The 26,935-nt window shown below is 37.0% G+C and overlaps 1 protein-coding gene across 1 annotated transcript in view; it reads left to right on the top strand.

The window, feature by feature from the left end:
• Positions 1-26,935, top strand: part of MIGA1 (mitoguardin 1) — an 89,267-nt gene that overhangs the window by 13,370 nt on the left and 48,962 nt on the right. Inside the window, exons 3-7 of the mRNA XM_028102595.2 lie at positions 3,691-3,868; positions 6,054-6,190; positions 8,420-8,546; positions 10,249-10,382; positions 11,102-11,225. Of these exons, the coding sequence (XP_027958396.1) occupies positions 3,691-3,868; positions 6,054-6,190; positions 8,420-8,546; positions 10,249-10,382; positions 11,102-11,225 (700 nt within the window). The remainder of the gene's footprint in view (positions 1-3,690; positions 3,869-6,053; positions 6,191-8,419; positions 8,547-10,248; positions 10,383-11,101; positions 11,226-26,935) is intronic.

Here is a 26,935-nt window from a genome sequence, read left to right as displayed (position 1 = left end):
CTTTTTCAGAGTTATTTTGGTTATTTTAGTTCCTTTGCCTTTCCTTATTTTTTTTTTTTTTAATAATAAGCTACCAATACCTACAAAAATTTTTGCTGGGGGGTGCCTGGGTTGGTTAAGCATCTGCCTTTGGCTCAGGTCATGATCTCGGGGTCCTGGGATCGAGCCCCGCTTCAAGCTCCCTGCTCAGCAGGGAGTCTGTTTCTCCCTCCCACTCAGCCCCTCCTCCCTGCTCGTGCTCCCCCCCACAAACAAATAAATAAAATCTTTAAAAAATTTTTTTGCTGGAATTTTGATTAGGGTTATTTTGGTTTTTGTACATCAGTATGAAGAGAAACAACATTTTATAATCCATGAACATGATGTATCTCTCCTTTTATCTTTGTTGATTTCCTTCATCAGTGTTTTGTTGTTAACTAGCACTGATTTTTTTTTAGATTTATTGCTAAGTATTTTTTTCTTTTTCTTTTACTAGGTGCTATTATAAATGGTATTGCTTTTTAAATTTCATTTCCAGTTGCTTATTGCTGTTATTGACTTTGTAGCCTATTTATCTATCAGTTCTAGGAGATTTTTAGGTAGATTTTTTGGGATTTTCCATGTAGACAATCAAAATTGTCTGCAAATACAGAGTTTTACTTCTTCCTTTCCAATGTGTATTCCTTTTATTCTTTTTTCTTGACTTTTTATATTGGCTGGCACTTTTTTTTTTTTAAGATTTTATTTATTTGACAGAGAGAGAGACAGCGAGAGAGAGAACACTAGCAGGGGAAGTGGGAGAGGGAGAAGCAGGCCTCCTGCCGAGCAGGGAGCCCGATGCGGGGCTCAATTCCAGGACCCTGGGATCACGACCTGAGCTGAAGGCAGACGCCTAACAACTGAGCCACCCAGGCGCCCCTTGGCTGCCACTTTTAATATGATGTTGGTTCTGGTAGCTTCAGGCATTCCTTGGCTGTGGCAGCATAACTGTAATCTCTGCCTCCCTCTTCACATGGCTTTCTCTTTTGTGTCTCTCTGTGTCCTTTAATCCCTTATAAGGACACTCATTTGATTTAGGGTCCACCCTAAAACAATGTGATGTCATCTTGATTCTTACCTTAATTACATGGACAAAGATTTTCTTTTTAAATAAGATTATAATCTGATATTCAAGGTAAATGTGAATATTGGGGGGACACTAGTTAAGCCACACACCTTCTAGTCCTAATTTGCTGAGTTTTTTAAAAACCATGAGTGGATGTTGAATATTTTCAAATGTTCTTTTTGAATTTATTGAGATTATATTATGGTGTTTCTTCTTGGTTTGTTATTATGGTAAGTTACATTGATTGATTTTTGAATGTTGAACCAGATTTGCATTCCTAGGATGTACACTACTAGATCATCTATAGTATTCATTTTATATATCACTGGATTCGATATGTTAATATTTTGTGAAGGATTTTTTATAAAATCAACATTATAGATACTACCCCATAATTTTTTTGTAATGTCCTTGGTTTTGATATTAATAATAATGCTGGCTTCAAAAAATGGGAAGTATTCCCTCATTGAATGGAATTGATATTTCTTTCTTAAATACTTAGTAGAATTTGCCGTATCATTTGTTAAAAGGTTTTATTTAACTACATATTCAGTTTCTTTGCTATCTATTTCTTCCTGAGTGAATTTTGATAGTTTCTGTTTTTCAAGAAATTGGTCCATTTCATCTAAAATTGTTGAATTTATGGGCATAGAGTTGTTTATAGTAATCCTTTTCATATCTGTAAGGTCTTTAGTGATGACACCTCTTTTATTTCTGATTTTGGTAATATGTGTCTTTTCTCTCTCCCTCTCTCTCTCTCTCTCTGTTTGTTTGTTTTTGGTCAGACCGGTTAGAGCTTTGTCAGTTTTATTTTTTCCCCCTGAAACCTATTGGGAGTGAACCTATTGGTTTTTTTAAACACTTTTGTTTTTATTGATTTGTCTTTCTATTTCATTGATTTCTGTTTAGTCTTTATTACTCCTGTCTTCTGCTTGTTTTGGATTGAATTTGTTCTTTTTTCTAGTTTCTTAAGGCAAAAACTCAGATTATGGATTTGATATCTTTCTTCTTTAATATAAGCATTTAATGGTATAAATTTCCTTTGGAAATTGAAGCTGCATCCCACAGATTAAGTCTTTTGTTCTTTGGAAGGTATAGAGAAGGGTATTGATGCAGTTCATGCCCCTCCACAAAAACTCCTGTTTCCTTCCAGTTCTACACCATTAGGGAGACTTAGGGCTCTAGCAGTCTTTTCTGTGAGTAGAGCCTGATGGGATTCATGAAGATAAAACCTGCAAAAAGTATGGATTACCCCTATCTTTGCAGCATCCCCCCTGCTCCCCGGGGGTACTTTATCCTCTCTCACCAGTGCACACTGTCTTTACCAATTTACCAGGCAAACTAGCTGAACTCATTTTACTGATGTCCTGCTGTGTTTTATCTCTGCATGCCAGAGCTTATGTCCTATCTCAGAGATACCTGTGTCTCTTTAGGGCCAGTTGATTGCCCTTTGACCTCAGCATTGTGATGGGTCCAAGAAAAAATGAAAACTTGCCATTTGTCTGGCTTTTTTGTTATTGTGAGTTTGGAAGTGACACTCTTTCCAGTGCTCTACACCTCAAGACTATGGCTTTATTTTATTGCTCTCCTGTATTTTTTACTGTTGATAGTGTCTGTCCCCTAAGACAAAGTTAATTACCTCTTGCTCTGATGTTGATACTTAGTGTATACTTATACTACTGTATTTATCACACTGTACTGTAATTATCTGTGAATATATTTGTCTCTACTATTAGCACCCTGCTTGAAGGAGGCAAGATGTGTGTCCTCTATACCTAGTGCTTCCTGATCATTGAAAGGCATTGATATTTGCTTGTTGAAGAAAATTGCAGTAAGATTTTAATTTTAATTTTCATAGCACAGTGTGGTACATTGTAAAATGCTGAGTAAATATTTGTTGAATAATTCATGCATAAAAGGGCTTATTCAGATAGCATTTAGAAATTGAGTTAATTTGGGGCTCCTGGGTGGCACAGTCTCTCTCAAATGAATAAATAAAATAAATCTTAAAAAAAAGAAATTGAGTTAATTCATGTTTGTCCAGATTTCCAGATAGTTTAAAAAAAAAGTTGGTTTGTTTTAAAACTCTGAATTAGGGGTGCCTGGGTGGCTCAGTTGGTTAAGCGTCTGACTCTTGATCTCAGCTCAGTTCTTGATTTCAGGGTTGTGAGTTCAAGCCCCACGTTGGGCTCTATGCTGGGCATGGAGCCTACTCAAAAAACAAAAACAAAACAAAGCAAAACTCTGAATTAATTATTCCTGTAATTTAAAATCTTGCAATGATTCAGACATTTAGTTGCAGGAAAATCATTAGTTCAATAGGTTTTAATGGGGTTGAATCATTTTGTGTTCCTTTTGACTTTTGTGGTAATATTGTTTACCTAAGAACTTCAGAAAGTAATAAATAATACATTTTGCTTGTTTTTAAAATTCAGGTTGGGCTAGCTGTCATTTAAAGAGTGTGATATAATATTCTCTCGGTAGTACTTAGAACTAGTACTAATATAGTATTCACTTTTAGCTTAAGAATAAGTTTTGTTCTTACATCTTTATTTTAAGTGAACAAATATAAGAAGCTTTTTTCAGTCTACCTGCATCTTTTCCAGATAAAATTTTCACCAGTAGCAAAAAAGTTGTTTGTGGTAACTGCAGTGAGTGCTGTATCTGTAATTTTTCTGGCCCATCACTTTAAAAGAAGACGTGGAAAGAAGAAAGGAAAAATACTACCATGGGAACCAGAGCACCTTGTACTTGAATACACTAAAAGAGCAGCATCAGACAAAGGTATGTGGAGATAGCTGAATTAAGTCTACAAAGGAAATTTTATATATAAATCATAACTGGAGTGATTTCAGTGTGTTAGTCTCTGAAATTCCTTTCCTTAATATTTAACTCACAGATAATACAGATTCATTTTAGAAAGATTAGAACATACAGATAAGCAAACAAAAAATTAAAATCACCTGATGTTCTGCTACCCAGAAGTAATGACTGATAGTACTATGGCATATATCCATTTCTATTTGCATTTAAATATATTGAGACATAAAATTCTATATTATGTACAAATAAATGGTATATAGTAAAATTATGATTATACCTTTGTAGCCTGCTTGTAAAATATTTGATAATATGTAAGAATGTTTTTCTAGGTCAACAAATGTATTTCTATGCTATTATTTTTAATATGTACCTAGTGTTAAATTTGTAAATATATACACCAATTTATTTAAGCAGTTCCCTCTTGTTCCCTTTAGAATGTGTTTTTTGCTTTGCATATACTTGTCTGATTATTATCTTAGTATATAAGTAGAAGTAGAATTGCTGGTCTTTAAAAGATCCATAGTTTTTGTTAGAGATACAGTACATACTGCCAAAGTGTATTAATAACAATAATTTCTTGAGCATGCTGAATTTCTTTTTTTTATTTTTAATTATTTTTAATTTATTAGAGGATCACATGCTTTTTAAAAAAAAATTTTTTTTTTAAGATTTTATTTATTTGACAGAGAGAGACACAGCGAGAGAGGGAACAAGCAGGGGGAGCAGGAGAGGGAGAAGCAGACTCCCGGCTGAGCAGGGAGCCTGATGCGGGGCTCGATCCCAGGACCCTGGGATCATGACCTGAGCTGAAGGCAGACACTTAATGACTGAGCCCCCAGGTGCCCCCACGAATCATGTGCTTTTGTGATTAATTTATCTAGTAAATAATCAATGAATGACTATTTTGTGCCAAGTACAGTGAACATTACAGTAATGATGGCTCTCACTTAATGAGATTTTATTAGATCTCAGGTGTAGTACTAAATGCTGTGTATTCACTTCATTATTTTACCTTTAGCAATCCTATGAATTAGGACTACATCCTGTATTAGTGTTTAAACATAAAGAAAACTGAGATAAGGAGAACTTAAGTGACCTGCTCAGGGTCATATAATTCCAGGAAATGAGGAGTGTCTTAACTGTTGCATTAAGATGAACTAAGACACAGCGTCTGCCATAGTTTAATAGATAGATGGTTAGGGGAGACAGAACTATAAAAACTAATTGTAATGTGTAATTTAATTCTCAGGAAAGGAAGTGCTTATATTTTGTTAAATTTATTTATTTATTTTTTGTTTTTATTTTTTTTTAAAGATTTTATTTATTTATTTGAGAGAGAGAGAATGAGAGACAGAGAGCACAAGAGGGAAGAGGGTCAGAGGGAGAAGCAGACTCCCCGCCGAGCAGGGAGCCTGATATGGTACTCGATCCCGGGACTCCAGGATCATGACCTGAGCCGAAGGCAGTTGCTTAACCAACTGAGCCACCCAGGCGCCCTATTTTTTTATTTTTTAAAGATTTTATTTATTTATTTGACAGAGAGACACAGCAAGAGAGGGAACAGAAGCAGAGGGAGAGGCAGAGGGAGAAGCAGGCCTCCCGCTGAGCAGGGAGCCAGATGCGGGGCTCGATCCCAGGACCCCGGGATCATGACCTGAGCCGAAGGCAGACACCTAACGACTGAGCCACCCAGGCGCCCCTATTTTGTTAAATTTATAACTTGAAGGTCCATAATTGCCAGTATTTTTTTTAAAGATTTTATTTTTAATTAATCTCTGCACCCAACATGGAACTTGAACTCATAAACCCAAGATCAAGAGTTACATGCTCCACTAACTGAGCCAGGCAGGCACCCCTAGTTGCCAGTATTTTTATACTGATTACAATAGATCAGTCAAATATTGCTCTAATTAATTAGGTGAATATTTTATTCTTAAAGAAGCAGAATTTAGCAGTGTTAAAAGCAGTTGTGAAGAGATGTAGATTTTAATAATGGTGTACATTTAATAATTTACACAATTGAGTGAGGTGACTTTTAAAATTAGAAGCTTTCTGAATGAATATAATGTAAACTTTTACTGAGATTTTACCTGAAATTTATCATTGGACTAATACTTCTAATATTATTGATATATTTGTTTGGTAGGTTCAAGTTGTTCCAGTAGTAGACAGAATTTGACATTATCTTTAAGTTCTGCCAAAGACAAAGGATCTCAGTCTTGTAACTATGCTAATGGAGGACTTTTCAGTAAATACTCAGGTTCTGCACAGAGTTTAGCCTCCGTAAGTAACGAAAATAATTTATTATTTTATAGATCTACTTTTGTGTCTATTATCTATTTGTTTAAATGTCATATAATTATAGATAGCTCTTAGTATGGAAAGAATCTTAAATTATCTGGTTTTGTCCGTTTTCTTAAAGCAAGTAAAATTTTCCTTTTGCTGAATAACCAGCCAGTTTGGTTCCACTTTCTTGAGTAAGTGATGTGGACACACAGGATCCTGTAGAATAGTGTTGATGTGGAAGTATTGCTTTAAAACTAGATGTTCTGCAAAAAAGCTGGAAGATAACAGCCAGACTTTGTACTAGGTCACAAAATGATGAGCCTGAGTAGGTAAAAGTGTGTGGCTTGCTGAAGCCAAATGTGGAGTTTCTCACCTTGTTCTTTGGAGCATTAATATAGTATTGATTGACAAGTGAGAAATAAAGTTAGTATTGGTGAAATTTAATATAGTTAAAAAATTTGTTAAATAAGTAGGATATACATTTACTACTAAATAAAGAAGAGGCAAAAAAAAAATGTATAGTGATAAATGTGTCCCTGATCCTCTTGGTTCTCTTCCTTAGAGACAAACAACATTGGTAATTTCTTAAATACATACTTCTGGGAGGGTATGCCTCTACCATCATGTATATTCATTATTTTAAATAATTATTGAACACCATATTCTGTACCTTCTATATTTTGTTGGAATATATAGCTGCCCCATTCTTAAGTGCCTAAAAATACACTAAATTTTTAAAGGCTATTCTATGGTAGGAACATCTAGATCAAAGGCCTGCAGGCTTTTAGTTCCTCTTTAAAACTGAGCAGGATAATGAAATATATGCCCATTCTATAATCTGGATTTACTCTATAATCTGTCAGACAAGTGCCTCTGTTTTGAAACTTTTCAACTGAAAGTTGAAGCTGTTCTTCTTAACTACTAAGTAGAGAAAGGGGGTTTCATGATAAATTTGAGTAGAAAGTCTTTAGAATCACTTTACTGTACTTGCCTAAGCTGACCTCATCATTCCAGTGCCAGAGCTATGGACCCAGATTTCTGCCTTTTACTGAGTGCCCAAACAAGGAACAGATGTGGAAAGGAGGGGACAGGGTCCATAAAACTTGGTAATTGGATATGAGAAGTGTGGGAAGAGAAGTTAAAGATGACTTTCTGTTTTCTAGTTTGGGAAATTATGGGGATGGAAGTATTATTAGTGAACCTGAGAGGAGGAAAAGTTTTTGTTTTGGGAAGATACAGAGCTCCTTTTTTTTTTTTTTTTTTTAGATTTTATTTATTTATTTGTCAGAGAGAGAGAGAGCACAAGCGGGGGAGCGGCAGGCAGAGGAAGAAGCAGGCTTCCCGCTGAGCAAGGAGCCCAATGCAGGACTCGATCCCATGATCCTGCTTAACCATCTGAGCCACCCAGGCACCCCCAGAGCTCCTTTTCGATATAGTCAGTAGAAGAACTGAGTAGAATCCCCAAATATTTCCACCAGATGGAAAAAAGGGCTAGATTTCTTTATTTTTATTTTTTAAAAGATTTATTTATTTGTTTTGAGAAAGAGAGAGCGCCCATGAGTGGGGAGAGGGGCAGAGACAGAATCCCAAGCAGACTTCCCGCTGAGCATGGAGCCCCACACAGGGCTTGATCTCATGACCCATGAGATCATGACCTGAGCTGAAATCACGAGTCAGACATTTAACTGACTGAGCCACCCAGGCGCCCCTAGATTTATTTAAAAAGGACACAAAACTGGAAGTAGAGACTAGGTAGTCATTTGCATAGAGGTGACCTAAATGATTGGCTCAGTGCATCTTGCTAGAGAAGGGAAGATGATAGAGGCTTTTTCAATTTTAGTTATTGTTTAGCAGAGAATCGGCATTGTTAATAAATTCTAAAAAGGAAATAAGCTAGTTACCTCAAACCAAAGTAAGTGTGGATAAAATTTATAAGTAAATACTTAATAAAACAGTAAACTATAAAAATAACTGCTTGACTTTTTTTGGAAATAACTGATTTTTGTTTGAAATACTCTTTGTGTATTATTGAGCAAACAAAGGCTTAAAATTCTTAGGGTCTTATGACTCCTAGCTGAATATAATCAGATTTATTTCTTCAGGTAGGAATTACATGGGTTGTTTTACCAGGAATAGGATTTATATAAATAACTTAAAAATATAAAAGATGGCAAAATAGTGTCACAAAAGAGATTTTGAAGTAACTTTTGTCGATCTTAATTTTAGGTCCAGAGTGTCAATTCTTGTCATAGCTGTGCTTGCGGCAATTCTAACTCCTGGGACAAAGCAGATGAAGATGATATTAAACTTGTTAATATTCCTGTGACCACTCCTGAGAACTTATACTTGATGGGTAGGAATAACATAAAAAAGTTTTAAGATATACTCACATTTAAACTAAAGAATGATGAATTATTTTAAGGAAAGCAACATAATTTTGAAATTTCTTATATCTGTTGAATCTAGTGTACATAACAAAACCTATTATATTAGTTTCTGGAGGATGCTCTAACAAATTACCACAAACTTGGTTATTTAAACAGCAGAAATGTATTCTGTCAGAGTTTTGGAGGCCAGAACACCAAAATCATCACTGGGCTGGAAGCAAGGTATCATTAGAGCTATGCTTCCTCTGGAGGCTTAGGGGAATATCTGTTACTTGCCCTTCCCGGCTTCTGATGGCTTCTGGCTTGTGGCCATGTGACTCCAATCTGTACCTTCCATCATCACCTCCTCTCTGTGTACCAAATCTCCCTCTGCTTCTTACTGGGACAGTTGTGATTGGATCTAGGGTCCACCAAATAATCTAGAATAATCTCCCCATGTTAAATTCCTTAATTTAATCACATCTGCAAAGACCCCTTTTCTTTGTAAGGTAACATTTACAGGTTCCAGAGACTAGGACCTGACATCTTTGGGTGGCCATTATTCAATCTGCTACACTCATCTAACCTGATTTGTTGATTCTTTTTTTTTTCTTTTTAAAGATTTACTTATTTATTTTAGAGAGAGAGAAAGCAGTGGGAGGGGTAGAGCAGAGGGAGAAAGAACCTCAAATAGACTCTGCACTAAGTGCAGAGACTGATGCAGGGCTTGATCTCATGACCCTGAGGTCATGACCTGAGCCGAAACCAAAAGTCAGATGCCTAACTGACTGAGCCACCCAGGCACCCCTATTTATTTTTATTTTAAGTAGTTCCATGCCCAACCTGGGGTTTGAACTCATGACCCTGAGATCAAGAGTTGCATGCTTTACTAACTGAGCCATCCAGTCACCCCCAAATCAAGCAACTTTTAAAGATCTTTTTCTTTTATATGTCTAGAAAAATTAAAGTTTTGAAATATTTTCGTTTTGTTTGAAGTACATAATTATTTTGGTAAGACTTTTTTTTACTTGGAGAAAAAGAAGCACATACTCACCTTTTTTCCCCCCATAAAAGCTGTCTAGCCGAGGGGATATGGAATTTCTACTTGAACTGTAACCCTTGATGGGTTTTCCAACAGTCTTGTAGATTTTTAACTGAGCAATTTATCCATCCAAATCAACAAGTTGGTATCATGTAGTTTAAGAAACCTTTTGTTGGGAAAAAAGATGGAAAAACTTTATTCTATGGGGTGCCTGGGTGGCTCAGCCGGTTAAGCATCTGCCTTTGGCTTAGGTCATGATCCCAGCGTCCTGGAATCGAGCTCCACATTGGGCTCCCTGCTCAGCAGGAAGCCTGCTTCTCACCACCACCTCCCCCCTCCCCCACTTGTGTTCCTGCTCTCGCTATCTCTCTCTCTCTCAAATAAATAAATAAAATCTTAAAAAAAAAAAGAAAGCATATTGGTTATTTCTCTCTGATTTTTGGTTGACTAGAACTATAGACCTAGAATATATTGGGAAATTATAATTCTGTTATGAAATGAGGTGAACATAAAATTATTCTTTAGTGCCAAAATTATAGTCAGACTGTGCCATTGTTGATAACTATATGAGAAAGACTCTAGCCCATAATAATTTTCTTTTGGCATTGGTTTTTCTTATTTACAATTATTCTGTTCTTAATTCATAGGTATGGAGTTGTTTGAAGAGGCATTGCGTCGATGGGAGCAGGCTCTCACCTTTCGAAATAGACAGGCTGAGGATGAAGCCTGTAGTTCCATTAAATTGGGTGCAGGAGATGCCATTGCCGAAGAAAGTGTAGATGTAAGATTTATCTGAGAATGGCCTTTATAATATTGGAAGAATTGAGCAATGTTTAATGTTGATTCAGTGTACTTTTGTGGCATTTAATACAACTGTTTCTTTTTTTTTTTGTCTCCCTTGGGATTATGTGGGGGTATGTCTTATTGGGCTTTTTCTGTTCCGTGAATTATTAAATCCCAAATTTGCAATTCATAATCAAGTTCCCTGATTTTCCAAGAATATGTAGGATTAAGCTAATATGATTTCTAAAGGAATTTTTAAAAGTCTGTTTTATACTTTATGTTTAATTAAGTGGTATTATGTTCATAAAAGTCACATAGAGTTTGAACTGGACTGGTACTTATCATCTTGGCTAGTGCATCAGAATCATCTGAAAGGCTTGTTAAAACAGACTTGGGTTTCTAATTCAGAGGCTGGGGTAGGCCCTGAGAATTTGTGTTTCTAGCAACTTCCCGGATGATACTGATGCTGCTGGTCAGGGATCTTACTTTGAAAACACCTGATCGAGTCCCACCGTTAAATTTACAGATAGAGAAGCTGAATCCCTAAGAACTGAGGTGACCTGGCCAAAGGCCCAGCTAGAACCAAGCACTGTAACCACCCAACAGTCGTTGCGCATCATTCCACACTTTCTCTGGCCTTTCATTTAAGTGAAAGGTATTGAGGATTTTAATGTTTGAATCTAATACTTGCTGTGTGTACTTTTTCTCTCCTTGTAGGATATTATTAGTACTGAATTTATCCATAAACTTGAAGCTCTGCTGCAAAGAGCATATCGTCTCCAAGAGGAGTTTGAAGCTACCCTGGGGGCATCTGATTCTAATTCCCTTGTTAATGATATCGGTAAGATGGGTATTTTATATGGTTTTTATGAAATGTGTGAATTTTTTCTTTTATATTCTTGGAATCATTTGCTTAAGGGTATTAATATGATTACATATTTTTTAGAAAATAGTAAGAGAAAAAGGTTCTATCATATTTACTGTTTTTTTCTTTCAGTTTTATTTTTCTAGAGTGAACTTAATGCCCTTAAGATTTAATGTCAAATGCTTACCATAGGTAGGATTGTGACTTTGTTTTAAAATTATATTCTAAGGGAAAGAATCCCAGTCCAAGTGTTGGAGAGAGGAAGAAAATAAACAATAATAGGGCACCTGGGTGGCTCAGTTGGTAAAGCAACTGCCTTCGGCTCAGGTCATGATCCTGGAGTCCCGGGATCGAGTCCCGCATCGGGCTCCCTGCTCAGCAGGGAGTCTGCTTCTCCCTCTGACCCTCTTCCCCCTTGTGCTATCTCTCATTCTCTCTCTCTCTCAAATAAATAAATAAAATCTTTAAAAAAAAAAAGAAAAGAAACAATAATATAAAAATGGGACAGAGACACATCTCAAAAATGTGCATGTAGCTCATGGCATACATTTAAAATATTTTAAGTGATTCTATTTCTTGGACCCCATTTTAACTGCAGGCTAGATTTTCATATCAGCAGTCAGGACATACATTATTATATACCATTTTATTTTATATTTTCAAGAGAAAAGAACTTTGGAAAAGACTTCTTAAAGTAACGTCTTCATAGGGATGAATGATTAAATTGCTTCCTTGAAGTCTGTAAATGTTGCAAAGAATGAAGACAAAATTACATTGCATCTCTTTTTGGTAAAAATGTATTTTTTTTAGGTTTGAGGGGAATTGTTATTTAGGTAAAAGATTTTATTCATATTAGAATTAAGAATTACTGTGTAGGGGTGCCTGGCTGGCTCAGTTGGAGGAGTGTGTGACTCTTTAGGGTCATGAGTTCGAGCCCCACGTTGGGTATAGAGATTACTAAAAAAAAACTTAAAAGAATTATTGTCTATATGTCATAGTATTATATGAAGCCTCTTTGTATTAATTTGCTCTTTCCTTTTTCATACTATATTGTCAACAAAATTATTCATTAGGTTTGAGTATTTTTAAATAGTTTCTCTGTTCTTATCATAGGCATAATGTTTTGACATGTGGAGGTTACAGGCCAGGAAAAAAGTAGACAGTAGTCATGTCAACAAATAGAATTTTTCAAAGCCTTCTTTTTATATTTATAGTTTTTTTCTACATGGTTTCTTTTGTAACTTATTATATTGACATTTAGAAAGGACAGAGAGAAGGAATTCTAAAAGAATTCAAGTGTAACAATGGAATGGAACAACTGAAAAAGATAGAAAAGTAGTTAAGTGGCAAGGAAAACCACAAAGAAAAAGGAGTAGGAAAAAATTATAAGTGTAAGGAGGGGAGAGGAAAAGAGCCCCAAGGCTTAATGTCTAATTCTAGGAATGGAGGCTTTGCCCTCACTGTTCTAATTGTCTACCTACAATTTCTTTCTAGCCTCATGGTAAGGATCATGTAGGTGTGTAGTTCTTGTATTTGTTACTCTTGTAATGTGCGTCTCAGATTTGGCTCTGTTTAGCATGCCCAAAGTTTCTTTTTTCCACTGACCATGGAGGTTGGCAAAGTCCATCTCTGATTTTTTTTTTAGGTTATCAGGTTATAAAGATTTCTTAGGTGCTTCCCCAAAAGGTCTGCTTTGGGTTCACATTGTTCTGGACAAGAAGTCCCCTAGGCAGATGGCTTAATTTCTAGAGCCTTCAGGTTGTTTCTGAGTAAATTGTTAATTTGGAACTCTAAATGGGTAGGATTTTTATAGTGGAACCCATAATCAATCCATAAATTTGGTTAGCTTAGGTTTGGAATAAATTCCCAACCCAACCCATATCTTAACCTGGGCTGTCACTGGCTTCTAAGCTGACTGGCTTTTTCCTGCAGTGCCTTGTCCTGTTATTGCCCTGAGGATTCCAGTTGACATGAAGCTGTTATATTTTGTTCCTTCTTGGGAGTTCTTTGGAAATTGTTCTCTTTTTGAAAGTTTCCATTTTTGAACTTCTGGACTGAAACAACTCAATCTATGGTCAGGATTCTGGTAGGAGAGTACCTCTGTTATATCTGTTAGTTGATACTGATCAGAATTGCTTAGAAGTAAGTTAGCTCTCCTTATTCTCTAAATCCAAATTCATTTTACACATTTAATGTATATTACTGGGGGCAACTTATGGCTAAGAGTCATAAATAAAGATGTTAATAAATAACTTCAGAGGTTCAGGAGTGAATTTAAACCAAGTATTGATCCGATTTCAGTGAATACTTCACTGTTTCGGAATTTGCTTTGTCTTATTTGATGAAATTATATTTTTTTTTCTTAAGAATTTGATAGGTTTTCAAGGTTAGAAGATTTCTCAGCAGTCATTTAATTTATCTCCTTTCCCCTCTGTCCTGTACTTAATAACTAACACCTGCAATTGCTTGCATATTACCATATGCAGGGCCCTTTGCTGAGCACTTACATACATTGTAGTTTCTTCTTTCCCTGAGGTACTACACTGAGTGAAAATTATCTCACTTAATCTTCACAACCACTTAATATAAGATAAATAAAGTTATCATCCTCATTTTTCAGATGGGGAAAGAGGAAAGGAGATAGTAATTTCCCTAGAGTTGCATGGCTATTAAATGACAGAACCCATATTTGGACCCAGGCAGGCTAACTTCAGAGTTCATATTCCGAACCACCACGCTAGATTTCCTCACTACTTTATAAGACAGATACCTTCCTTGAATGGGATGATTGACTGTGAACTCTGTGAGCAGAGTATGCCTACTGGCAAAGTTCCCTTTAGGAGATATAATCGTGGAGCAAGCAGCCTGGAAACCCCACAGCTGCTAAAGAAAGGAAACATTTCTTGTGGTAGTAATTATTTATTTATTTATTTATATTTTTTAAAGATTTGATTTATTTATGAGAGAGAGAGCATGAGCAGGGGGAGGAGCAGAGGGGAAGGGAGAAGCAGACTCCCTGCTAAGCAGGGAGCCCGACTTGGGGGCTCGATCCCAGGACCCTGAGATCATGACCCGAGCCGAAGGCAGACGCTTAACCGACTGAGCCACCCAGGTACCCCAGTATTTATTTATTAAAAAGATTTTATTTATTTATTTGAGAGAGAGAGAGAGGGTGTGCAGATGCATGAATGGGATGGGGGAAGGGCAGAGGGGAAGGGAGAGGAAGAGAAAAGAATCCCAAGCAGACTCCGTGCTGAGTGAAGAGCCCAACATGGGGCTTGATCTCATGACCCTGAGATCATGGCCTGAGCTGAAACCAAGAGTTGGACGCTTAACTGAGCCATTCGGGCGTCCCTGTGGTGGTATTTATTTAATGTGGATCTTCCTTTCCTTAAAAAATTTTTCCTTCTTCCATATGTGTGTGAGGATCTGAGATTAACTCTTGCATCTTTCTTCCTCTCTCAGGCCCCCTAGGCACTCTAGACATATTCACTCATTTTGTAGAAGGAAGTTATCAAGGTTTAATCCAAGGACAAAAGAAGAGAGCTACTATTCTTACCTGAGGGAGATAGTGCCAGCTGAATTTAAAGTTTCTATTTATTTATTTAGTAATCTCTACATCCCATGTGGGTCTCGACTTCATGACCCTGAGATCAAGAGTTGCATGCTCTTCCAGCTGAGCTAGCCAGGGCCCCCAGTAGCAGCTGAATTTAGTATAGTATTTTAATGATTACTCTAATGGAGTGCCCTTTGGCCTGTATCTCCATAATAACCGAAAGCAGAATCCAGATTCACACTAAATGGGTTCAATTCCTGGCTTCACCATTTAAAAGCTGTGTGATTATATAACTTGTCTAAACCTCAGCCTCTTTATCTGAGAAATGGGCATATAATACCTATTTTCAAAATAATTATGAGGATTAAATGAAATAATACATAAAAAGTGCTAGGTATAGGGTAACAGTGTTTATTGGGTTGGAATTTGGAACTTCTCTGGGACACTCAGGAAGACTGTGGGTTTTTTGATGTTCTTATTTTACCTTATTCCTATATTTGCTAATTTCAAGGTATTTAAAATTTCTTGGGTGCCTGGCAGGTTCAGTTGGTAGGGTGTGTGACTCTTGATCTCAAGGTTGTGAGTTCAGGTGCCATGTTGGGTGTGGAGATTACTTAAAAATAAAATCTTTTTTTTTTTTAAAGATTTTATTTACTTACTTGAGAGAGCAAGAATGAGAGAGAGAGAGAGCACATGAGAGGGGGGAGGGTCAGAGGGAGAAGCAGACTCCCTGCTGAGCAGGGAGCCAGATGCGGGACCCGATCCCGGGACTCCAGGATCATGACCTGAGCCGAAGGCAGTCGCTTAACCAACTGAGCCACCCAGGTGCCCAAAAAATAAAATCTTTAAAAAAATATAATTTCTTGTCCAGTGATATCATCTTCCTCCTGTCCAGTGATGCTATAATTTTTTCCATTAGTTTTTTTTGTCATTTTTTAAAAAGATTTTATTTATTTATTTTACAGAGAGAGAGAGAGAGAGAGAACACAAGTAGGCAGAGCGGCAGGCAGAGGGAGAGGGAGAAGCAGGCTGTTCGCTGAGCGGGGAGCCTGACGTGGGGCTTGATCCCAGGACCCTGGGATCATGACCTGAGCCGAAGGCAGCTGTTTAACTGACTGAGCCACCCAGGCGCCCCTTTTCTGTCGTTTTCAGTGGGCCTTTGGGAAGAAGGAGAAGTAAATGCCTATGCCCTACTATCTTGAAGTAGAAATTCTGGACATTATAATCAGAGCCCAAGGACTGCATTAGCTTTCAAACATTGCTAATGTTGAGCTTATAGTTACTAAAACTTGTAAGTTCTTTGTTACTGTTAGATTTGTTGTTAAGCTATATCTTCTCTCATTTATTCTTGTGCAGTTGTTTTGGGCCCAAGTTTTAGATGTTATATTTATTATTCTTACTAAATTGTCACTTCTGAGTCATCATTCCGAATTGTTAAGATCATTTATTTAGATTTTGATTTGATATCCCTTTCATCTATCAGTCTCTAGTTTGGTCAGTTTGGTCTAGTTGGTCATCAGTGCTCTCATCGAAACCATTAACACAAAATATTTAAAGGAAAGCTTGTTACCTTCTACTCACGACACTTCTGACACCAAATATGTGTTTCCCATATGAAGCAATTCTCCAGTTCTCTTTAGACATCAACTGGATGTCGTACAGTTTAATTCAGTTCTGACACTAACTTTCCAGAGTTTACACAGACCCCACAGATGAAGGGCCCTGCCTCACAAGACTGCCCTCCACTCACATGCCAATTACAAGTCCAGGTTCCCCAGACTTCTGACAAACCATCAGTAAATCAGGAGTTCTGCAGTTCCCTCCTTAAGTTTGACAGTTTGCTAGAACAGCTCACAGAACTTAGGGAAACACTTTACTTACTATCACCAGTTTATTATAAAAGGTGCTAACTCAGGAACAAATGGAAGAGATGCATAGGACAAGGTATGGGGAATAGGCCCAGGGCTTTTATGCCCTCTACAGGTGCACAAGCCTCCCAATACTTTTTTTTTTCAAACATTTTATTTACTTATTTGACAGAGAGAGACACAGCGAGAGAGGGAACACAAGCATGGGGAGCGGGAGAGGGAGAAACAGGCTTCCCGCCGGAGCAGGGAGCCCAATGCGGGGCTCGATCCCAGGACTCTGGGATCATGACCTGAGCCACCCAGGTGCCCCAAGCCTCCCAATACCTTGATGTGTTCTCTAACCTGACAGCTCTCTGAACCCTAGTTTAGGGTTTTTATGGAGACTCCATTATGGAGGCATGATTGATTAAATCATTGACCATTGCTGATTAATGTGATCCTCAGCTCTTTTCCCCTCAGGGATTGGGTTTGGAGCCGAAAATTCCAGCCTTCTAGTCGTATGGTTGGTCCCTTGGCAACCATCCCCCACCTCCAGAAGTCACTCATTAGCATAAATTCTGGTGTGGTTGTGATAGGAGATTATTATGAATAACAAAGATGCTCCCCTCACCCCCATCACTTAGGAGATCCTAAGAGTTTTAGGAGCTCTTTGTCAGGAATTGGGATTGAATATATATTATCACATCACAATATCACATCTTAAAGTGGGCAAAGCCAGAGCCAGGGATCTGAGGTATGATACTTTCAAGTTGCCTTATGTCGCTAAGAATTATCAAGACACTGTTGGGTTCAACGAGCAATAAATTCAACTGATTCTACTTTGACATTTTTTCATCTTGATCACAAAAAGATCATGGAATACTTATTTATATATCATGCCAAAATGAGTGTGTATTTATATACTTAACCATTAATTTAGGAAAATGTAAATTTTTTTTTTTTTTAAGAGACTAATATGGGGACGCCTGGGTGGCTCAGTCGGTTAAGCATCCAATTTTGGCTCAGGTCATGATCTCAGAGTTGTGAGATTGAGCCTGCTTAAGATTCTCTCTCTCCCTCTCCCTGTGCCCGTCCTCCTACTCCCCCTCTAAAAAAAAAGGCTAATATCAATTCACATTTTTGGGGAAATATTGCTGATACTGAGCTATTTTGTAGGCGAGTATTTGCCATTAAGTCTTTTTTTTTTAAGATTTTATTTATTTATTTGAGAGAGAGCATGAGAGGGAGAGCACATGAGGGGGGAGGGTCAGAGGGAGAAGCAGACTCCCTGCTGAGCAGGGAGCCCGATGTGGGACTCGATCCTGGGACTCTAGGATCATGACCTGTGCTGAAGGCAGTCGCTTAACCAACTGAGCCGCCCAGGCGCCCCTTCTATTTTTTTTTAATGATTTTATTTATTTATTTGAGAGAGAGAATGAGAGAGACAGGTATAAGTCTTTATACTCACTTGTAAATCATCTTAGTTTTAGAAGTCACGTGTCAGGTTTTATTGACTACATAGAACCTCAGCAAAACTTATTTCACTAATTTGGAGTTCAAAATATAAACAGGGACTCTATTTAATTTTACATCTGCACTATCTATAGTAGTCTGCCAAGTTAACACTGTAGACAATATTACGAGGAGGACAGTTTAATTCCTCCTCAGCACGATTCTTTCAGTATGTTTAGCGTTTCTCTTTTTAGATAACAGTGTTAATTAAAAGTGAATTAAATCTATTCTCTTTTTTAAAGATAACAGATCCAAAAACTTTTGAGTTGTTGGTATTATGAATTATTTGGTTACTTTAGGTAGGTGAAGTTAATAACAGTTGAAAAAACACATAGTATGATTCTAGCATTGGATTATGATAATGGTTGCACAACTCTATACATTTACTAAAAGTCATTGAATTGTACATTTGTTTATTTATCTATTTAAAGATTTTATTTGAGAGAGAGAGAGCACAAGTGGGGGGCGGGGGGCAGAGGGACAAGCAGACTCTCCACTGAGCATGGAGCCTGATCCCAGGACCCTGAGACTATGATCTGAGCCAAAGTCAGATGCTTCATTGACTGATCCACCCAGGAACCCCTGAGTTTTACATTTAGAAAGGGGGAGATTTATGATATGTAAATTATATATCAGTAAAGCTATTAAAAATACGGTATGGTTGGGGTGCCTGGGTGGCTCAGTCGGTTAAGCGTCTGCCTTCGGCTCAGGTCGTGATCCCAGCGTCCTGGGATTGAGCCCCATATCAGGCTCCCTGCTCCGAAGAGAGCTTGCTTCTCCCTCTCCAGCTCCCCGCCGGCCCCGCTTGTGCACCCTCTCTCGCTGTCTCTCTCTGTCACATAAATAAATAAAATTTTTTAAAAAAAATACAGTATGGTTGTTTTAAGCTAATTTTTTTTAAAGATTTTATTTATTTGACAGAGAGGATGTGCACAAACGGGGAGTGGCAGAGGGAAAGGTAGAACCAGGCTTATCTCCAAGTGGTGAGCCCGATGTGGGACTCAATCCCAGGACCCTGGTATCATGACTGGAGCCGGAGGCAGATGCTTAACTGACTGAGCCACCCAGGCGCCCCCTTTTTAAGCTAATTTTAAGTAAGTTTTCATGAATTTGAATTAGTGCACAACATCACTTTATACTAAAAATTTTGAATAATGCAAATCCCAAAAACTTTTTAAAAATTCATCAAGAATCACTTAGTTTCAAAGCTTTGGGCCTGGTGAATTATAAACTGTTTGCTATAGGTGGTGTCACTTCAGCTGGTAACTGGAAATACTAACTATCCTTTATAAATGTCCTATGAACCATACTAACGTTTATCGGCACAGAAACTTCTGCAGGTGGTTTTAGTGATTCTGCTATTATTATTACTTCTGTTGTTAAGTTTAGAGCCTTTTTTATATTTTGTAATATTGTCATCCAAGTGGTCATTAAATTTTAAAAGCACTGAAAAGGTCAATAACTGCTGATATTCTTGCTGTTAATTTAGTACTGAGCATGCTGGAAATATTGGCACTAGCAGAATTAAAGCAAGAGCACACTTTTATTTTAAAAATTAAAAACTTCTGGCAACTTGGCTAAAATCACAACCTTTGAGGCACCTGGGTGGCTCAGTCGGTTAAGCGGCTGACTCTTGGTTTCAGCTCAGGTTGTGATCTCGGGGTCCTGGGGTTGAGCCCTGCATCGGGCTTTGTGCTCAGCCTGGAATCTGCTTGAAATTCTCTCTCCCTCTCCCTTTTCCCCTCCCCCTGCTCTTTCTCTCTTTAAATAAATAAATAAAATCTTAAATAAAGTTACAACCACTAATGTACTCCTAAGCCAAGCTGTCATCTGTGTTAAAATAGGAAATACTTTTGATATTTGGAAAGGGATAGCATTACAAAAAACTTCCTACAAATACTACAAATGTTTTAAAAGCATTCTTTAAAAAATGTTTTTATTATAGTCATTTACTGTGCTTTAAAACTATGCTTGAAAAAAGAAATACAGCACAGTTGCTGTGATCTACTTCAACCCCTCTTATATTTCTTCCTGTAGGAAAATAACTTTGAATTAGGCAGGGTTTTAAGGCATGAATTCCTTGCATAAAATATAACCACTCTTTATTCTCTAATTCATCTTTTGCAGTGTTCTGTCCTGGTATTTCCTTAACCATTCTGAATTAGTAAATCATTATTGGATGTACAGTTGACCCTTGAACAATACAGGTTTGAACTGCTCAGGTCCACTTATACATAGATCTTTTTTAGTAAATATGGTGTAGTACTGTAAATGTATTTTCTCTTATGATTTTCTTAACATTTTCTTTTCTCTAGGTTATTTTATTATAAAAATACAGTATAAAATACATATGCAAAATATGTGTTAATCAACTGTTTATATTATCAGTAAGGCTTCTGGTCAACAATAGCCTATTTGTTAAGTTTCGGGGGAGTCAAAAGTTATATTCAGGTTTTCAACTGCGTGGGAGTTGGCGCCCCTAACATTCATATTGTTTAAGGGTCAGCTGTATTTCTATATTTGCTCTTACACATCAAAAGTTTGCTTGGGGCTTAAATGATAATTATTTGTTCTATTACTCCGACTATAAAATGAAATGAAGATTTGAATTCTCTAATAAAAAAATGTTTTACTTATTGAGACTGTTCAGTGTTAAATGCAAGGAATTGAAATCACTAGAGGGCAGCACATTATATCTACATATTAAAAGCCTATGACTCACAAATGCCATTCTGTGCTACTCCTAGCCCTGGAAGTTAAATTTAGGTCACTACATTTTTTTTTCTGGCATGTTTTGTATACACCTGCTACTGTAACTCAGAGTGAGAGCATGGATATGATGCACAGACTTGAAATAACAGTGTAAATTTCCGTTAGTGTTTAAGTTCTTCCAGCTAACAGCATCCGTAAGCATTATGTTTATATGTAGTTTTTCAGAGAATTGTTAAATTATCATTTAGTTATTGTAATTTTTGAAGGTACAAACCAAAATAATCCAATATGATTTCAATTATAGACAGTATAGCTTAATGATTAAGAACATAGGCTCTGGAGGTAAACATGGGTTCAGGTCCCGGCTCTAGGACGCTTAGTAGCTAAGAAACCTAGGCAAGCCCTGACCTTTCTTAGACTCAGCTTCTTCATAAGTAAGATGGAGGACTCTATTAGGATCAACTTCATAGAATTGTGAAGATTGAGTGAGATAACTATATCATTTTATTATTTATTTGATTTTTTTCCTTTAAGTTTTTATTTAAATTCTGGTTAGTTGACATACAGTGTAATATTAGTTTCAGGTGTAGAATTTAGTGATTCATCACAATACCCAGTGCTCATCACAAGTGCCCTCCTTAATACCCATCACCCATTTAACCTATTCCCTGCCCACCTCCCCTCCACCGACCCTCAGTTTGTTCTCTATAGTTAAGAGTCTGTTTTCTGGTTTGCCTCTTTTTTTTTTTTTTCTGGTTTGCCTCTTTTAACATGTATCATTTTAGTATAGGTACATGGTAAACACTTGTTATCTATTCATATTATAGTCTAGCATTTTTATGAGGCCTTTTTTTTAAGATTATATTTATTTATTTGAGAGGGAGTGAGAGAGAGCACAAGCGAGGTGAAGGGCAGAGGGAGAAGCAGACTCCCTGCCGATTGGGCAGTCCAAGCTGGGGCTTGATCCTGGGACTCTGGGATCATGACCTGAGCAAAGGCAGATGCTCAACCGCTCAACTGACTGAGCCACCGAGACGCCCCATGAGGCCTGTTCTAAGATTATTTTAAAGTTGCGTGGTTACAGGTAGATTGGTGTCACATGTTCATAACTTGTTTTAAGGGATATTGTTCACTCATATTCTCCAGACAAGATTCATTGTTTCTGGGAATTAATTTGATTTTTCTCATGTTAAAGTGGTAACTTAAATTTGCATTTCCTGAAACAAGGTATTTAAGTCATGTTTAAAGTTACTTGTTTGAGGCGCCTGGGTGACTCAGTCGGTTAAGCATCTGCCTTTGGCTCAGGTCATGATCCCAGGGTCCTGGGATCGAGTCCTGCATTGGGCTCCTTGCTTAGTGGGGAATCTGCTTTTCCCTCTCCCTCTGCCCCTCCCCCCTGCTCATGCATGCACTCTCTCTCACAAATACATAAATAAAATCTAAAAAAAATAAAGCTATTTGTTTGAGGGGCATCTGGCTGGCTCAGTTGGAAGAGCATGCAACTGTTGATCTCAGGGTTGTAGCTCGAGCCCCACCTTGAGTGTAGAGATTACTAAAAATAAATAAACTTAAAAAATAATTTATTTGAGAAAGTAAAGAAGATACTCTTTATAAATATACTTTTTCTTTGTGTTAGAAAAGAAAATGTCATCCTGAAGGACAAATACTTTGCAAAAGTATTTATTCTAGATATAGCTAAAATTACTGGCTTTCTTTGATTCCTGATCTTGACATATGCATAGGAGAAAAACAAAAAACAGTAATGGAGATACTTTTTGTTAGCATGTATAATTATTTAGCAAATTCTCTTGATTCTGCCTCCATGATATAGTTCTCATTCATTCTCTTTTCTCTGCACCCTCATTAAAGTTTGCTTGGATTTAGTAATCTCCTGATTAGATTCCTTCTTCTGGTCTCTCTCGCATTGGTACATGTGTACCTTGTTTCTAGAGTTATCCTCTTGGTGCAGAGCTCCCATCTCTCTCCCATATACTCCAGCCAAACTGAACAAAGTCTCTTCCAGAACTGAAATTCTTCTCTAAGATTTTAGTCATATAATCAACTTCAGGTTTTTAGTAAATTTTTCTTCTTTTTCTTTTTGCATTCTTTTTCTGATACTGTTCCTTTGCATAATTCAACATGCTCCGAAGCATTTTTTTTCTGCCTATAGAATATAACTCTGTTCAAAACTACTTCCTCCGTTCATCCTTCTCTGCTTTTTCAGCCGGAGGAAACCTCTCATACCTTTCTCTGTTCCATAATAATATTTGTTGTTCTTAGTGATACCATTTAAAAACTCCTCTGTCTCTCTGATTTCTGAATAAACTGAGAACACAAAAAGAGCCTGATATTGATTAAACAATAGTTTTAACTTTATTTGGAACTTTTTTTGCTAATGTCTGGATTGGAAAATGTGGTAAGGCTTCCTACACTGTCCTCCCTTCCCCTCAAAAAAATTCTCTGGAGAAAAGCTGAGAATGCAGAGAAAATGCCTAGCACACTTAGCCAGTTGCATAAGAATTCCCTGCCTGCCTTATAATCCCTGCAAACACTCTGTCCAGCTCAGGAGAGTGCGATCCAGCACCAAAGTGATGGGTTTGCAGACCTAGACCTTTCTCTAAAAGACTTGAGAGAGAACAAACACTAATGTACACCAAGAGCCATGCAGTGAACAATGACTTTTTCCCATTTACTTCTGTGTAATGGCATTCAGGTTCTCAGCATTAGCTAAGTTACTCTTCCTATAGGGAGGAGCAAATAGAGAGGTGAAGAGAATAACTTAACGTGTTAATCCTGTATAACTTCTTCCTGGAAGAAGATGGGAGTGGAAGTCGCATCTGAAATATGAAATTGTGGGACGTTTAATGGTTTTCTCTGTGGAATTGGTTATTTTTGACAGTAAATTACAATTTTTTAAAAAGATTTTATTCATTTATTTGTCAGAGAGAGAGAGCACACAAGCAGGGGAAGTGGCAGGCAGAGGGAGAGGGAGAAGCAGGCTCCCGCTGAGCAGGGAGCCCGATGTGGGGCTCGATCCCAGGACCCTGGGACCATGACCTGAGCTGAAGGCAGACGCTTAACTGACTAAGCCACCTAGGTGTCCCAATTACAGTTATTTATGTACATATCCAGTCTCTTATATCAGACCATAAACTCCTTGTGGGCAGATGGAATAGTTAATTCTCTTCTTTTCAATGCCTGATACTGTGGCTTCACTGTATCACCCTCACTTTGGTCTGAGGGTCTTAACAAAATGTTTATCAGAATTACCTCTGTAGTTTTTCAACAACATGGATTCCTAGGCTCTGCTCCAGATCTATTGAATTTGAAACTTTGGGGTTTGGATTGTGAAATACATTGGTATTTCATAGTTTAGTAGATAATTCTCATGTGCATTTCTAAGAGGTCTTTCAAGTGATATATAAATGATAAACTTATCATTAATTTTAATTTTACCACATTTATCATCTTTCCTTTATGATTTGTACTTTTTGTGTATTGTTTAGAAGATATAAAGAGAATTGTTTTGTATTTTGTTTGGCAAGTTTTAAAGTTTTTTTTTAAATTTTAATATACAGTGTTATATTGGTTTCAGGCGTACAATGTAGTGATTTAGCAATTCTGTACATGACTCAGTGGTCATCATGATAAGTGTGCTCTTAATCCCCTTTCCCTGTTTCACCCATCCCTCCGCCCACCTACCCTCTGGTAACCATCAGTTCTCTGTAGTTAAGAGTCAGCTTTTTGGTTTGTCTCTTTTTTGTTTGTATGTTTCTTAAATTCCAACATGAGTGAAATTGTATGTATTTGTCTCTCTCTGACTTATTTAGCTTTATACCCTCTAGATTCATCCATGTTGTTGCAAATGGCAAGATTTCTCTTTTTTATGGTTGAGTATATTTCACTGTGTATATATATATATATATATACCACATCTTCTTTATCCATTCATCTGTCAATGGACAGTTGGCCTGCTTCCATAATTTGGCTATTGTAAATAATGCTGCACTAAATATAGGGGTGCGTATATCTTTTCAAATTAGTGTTATCATATTCTTCGGGTAAATACTCAGTAGTGGAATTACTGAATCATGGGGCAGTTCTATTTTTAATTTTTTGAGGAACCTCCATACTGTTTCCCACAGTGGCAGCACCAGTTTGCATTCCCACCAACAGAGCATGAGGGTTCCTTTTTTCCCACATCCTTGCCAACACTTGTTGTTTCTTGTGTTTTTGATTTTAACCATTTTGGCAGATGTGAGGTGATATCTTATTTTGGTTTTGATTTGCATTTCCTTGATGATGAGTGATGTTGAGCATCTTTTTATTTGTGTGTTGGCCATCTAGATGTCTTCTTTGGAGAAATGTCTGTTCATATCTTCTACCCATCTTTAATTGGCTCATCTGTTTTTTGGTGTTGAGTTGTATAAGTTCTTTATATATTTGGATAGTACCCCTTTATTGGATATGTCATTTGCAAATATCTTCTCCCACTCATTCGGTTGTTTTTGGTTTTGTTGGTTGTTCTCTTTGTGGTGCAGAGACTTTTTATTTTGATGTAGTCCCGATAGCTTATTTTTGCTTTTGTTTTCCTTGCCTCAGGAGGCATATCTAGAAAAATGTTGCTATGGCTTATGTCAGACAATTTACTGTGTTCTCTTCTAGGGTTTTTATGGTGTCAGGTCTCACATTTAGGTCCTTAACCCATTTGAGTTTATTTTTGTGTATGGTCTAAGAAAGTGGTCTAATTTTATTCTTTTGCATATAGCTCTCCAGTTTTCTGAACACCATTTGTTGGAGAGACTTTTTTCCATTGGATAGTCTTTCCTGCTTTGTCAAAGATTAATTGGCCATATAATTGTGGATTTTCTCTTCTGTTCTGTCTGTTTTTGTGCCAGCACCATTCTGTTTTGACTACCATAGCTTTGTTGTAAATTCTCTTGTCTTTGGTGTGGTCTTTTCTCTATGTTTAGTTATGGAGAGTCTGTTCTGCCAGTGTTCGGTCATTTTCTGGGTTATTTACATTGATGTGGGTGTTATCTAGGGGTATTTGTGGAACAAGGTAAGCCTAGGCTCCTTCTACTCCACAGTCTTCTCCAGAAGTTCTCTGAAGTTTTGTTTTTTATATTTAGGTGTTTAGTCTGCCAGGAGCTGATTTTTTAAACCTATATTATTACTATTTTTTTAACATTTGAATAAATTGTTGCCTCAGCACCATTCAATGCATAATATATCTTTTTCTTAATGATTTGAAATGCCCCTGTCCTATGTCAAGTTGTCTTATGTGTTGTGTGTCTTTTGTGGACTGTTCTATTAGTCTGTCTGTCCCTGCCTTGGTTTCACAGTGTTTTCTTTACTGTAGCTTTATTTAGTTTTATTATAAGTCTTGACACCTGGCAGGGTGAGTCCATTCACTGTGTTCTTTTTTAAGAATTGCTTTGCTATTCTTAGCCCTTCGCTTTTCTATGTGAAGTTCTTAGGACATCTTGTCAAGTTTCATGAAAACCTCTCTTGGGATTTTGATTATTACATTGCATTTATAGGTCAGCTTGTGGGAGAATTTATCTTCATAACATTAATGTTTCCATCTAGAAACATGGTATGGCTCTTCATTTCTTTAAGTCTTTTATGTTTTTCATAACTTTTTATAATTTCTTTCATAAAGGTCTTACATATTTTCATTCCTAGAGCCCTTATAGTTTAGTTATCATTGTACATGGTATATTTTTAAAATTTACATTTACTGATTTTTTTTCTTGTCATTATCTAAAATGTTCCTGATATTTGTATTTGAATATTATCAACAACCCTTCTGAACTGTTATTATTTCTGCCACCAATAACTTGTTATAATTTCTTTTGGAATTTTTATCTGGAATACATACCTATGAATGATAACATTTATTTTTATTTCTTTCTTCTCAACACTTGCTTTCTTTTTCTTTTTCTCTTCTTCTTTTACACACCCTCCCCTTTCCCCACCGCCCGTCTTACTACTTTGGGTAGATTCTTATGGTTCTTTCTGCCTCTGAAGAGAGCTATGTAGAAAGGACTATGAGT

The sequence above is a fragment of the Eumetopias jubatus genome, unplaced genomic scaffold (assembly GCF_037043125.1).
Source record: "Eumetopias jubatus isolate StellerSeaLion01/CBP00866 unplaced genomic scaffold, mEumJub1_p1.0 scaffold_4, whole genome shotgun sequence".
Classification (NCBI taxonomy): Eukaryota; Metazoa; Chordata; class Mammalia; order Carnivora; family Otariidae; genus Eumetopias; species Eumetopias jubatus.
This window is presented reverse-complemented; position numbering and strand designations above follow the sequence as displayed.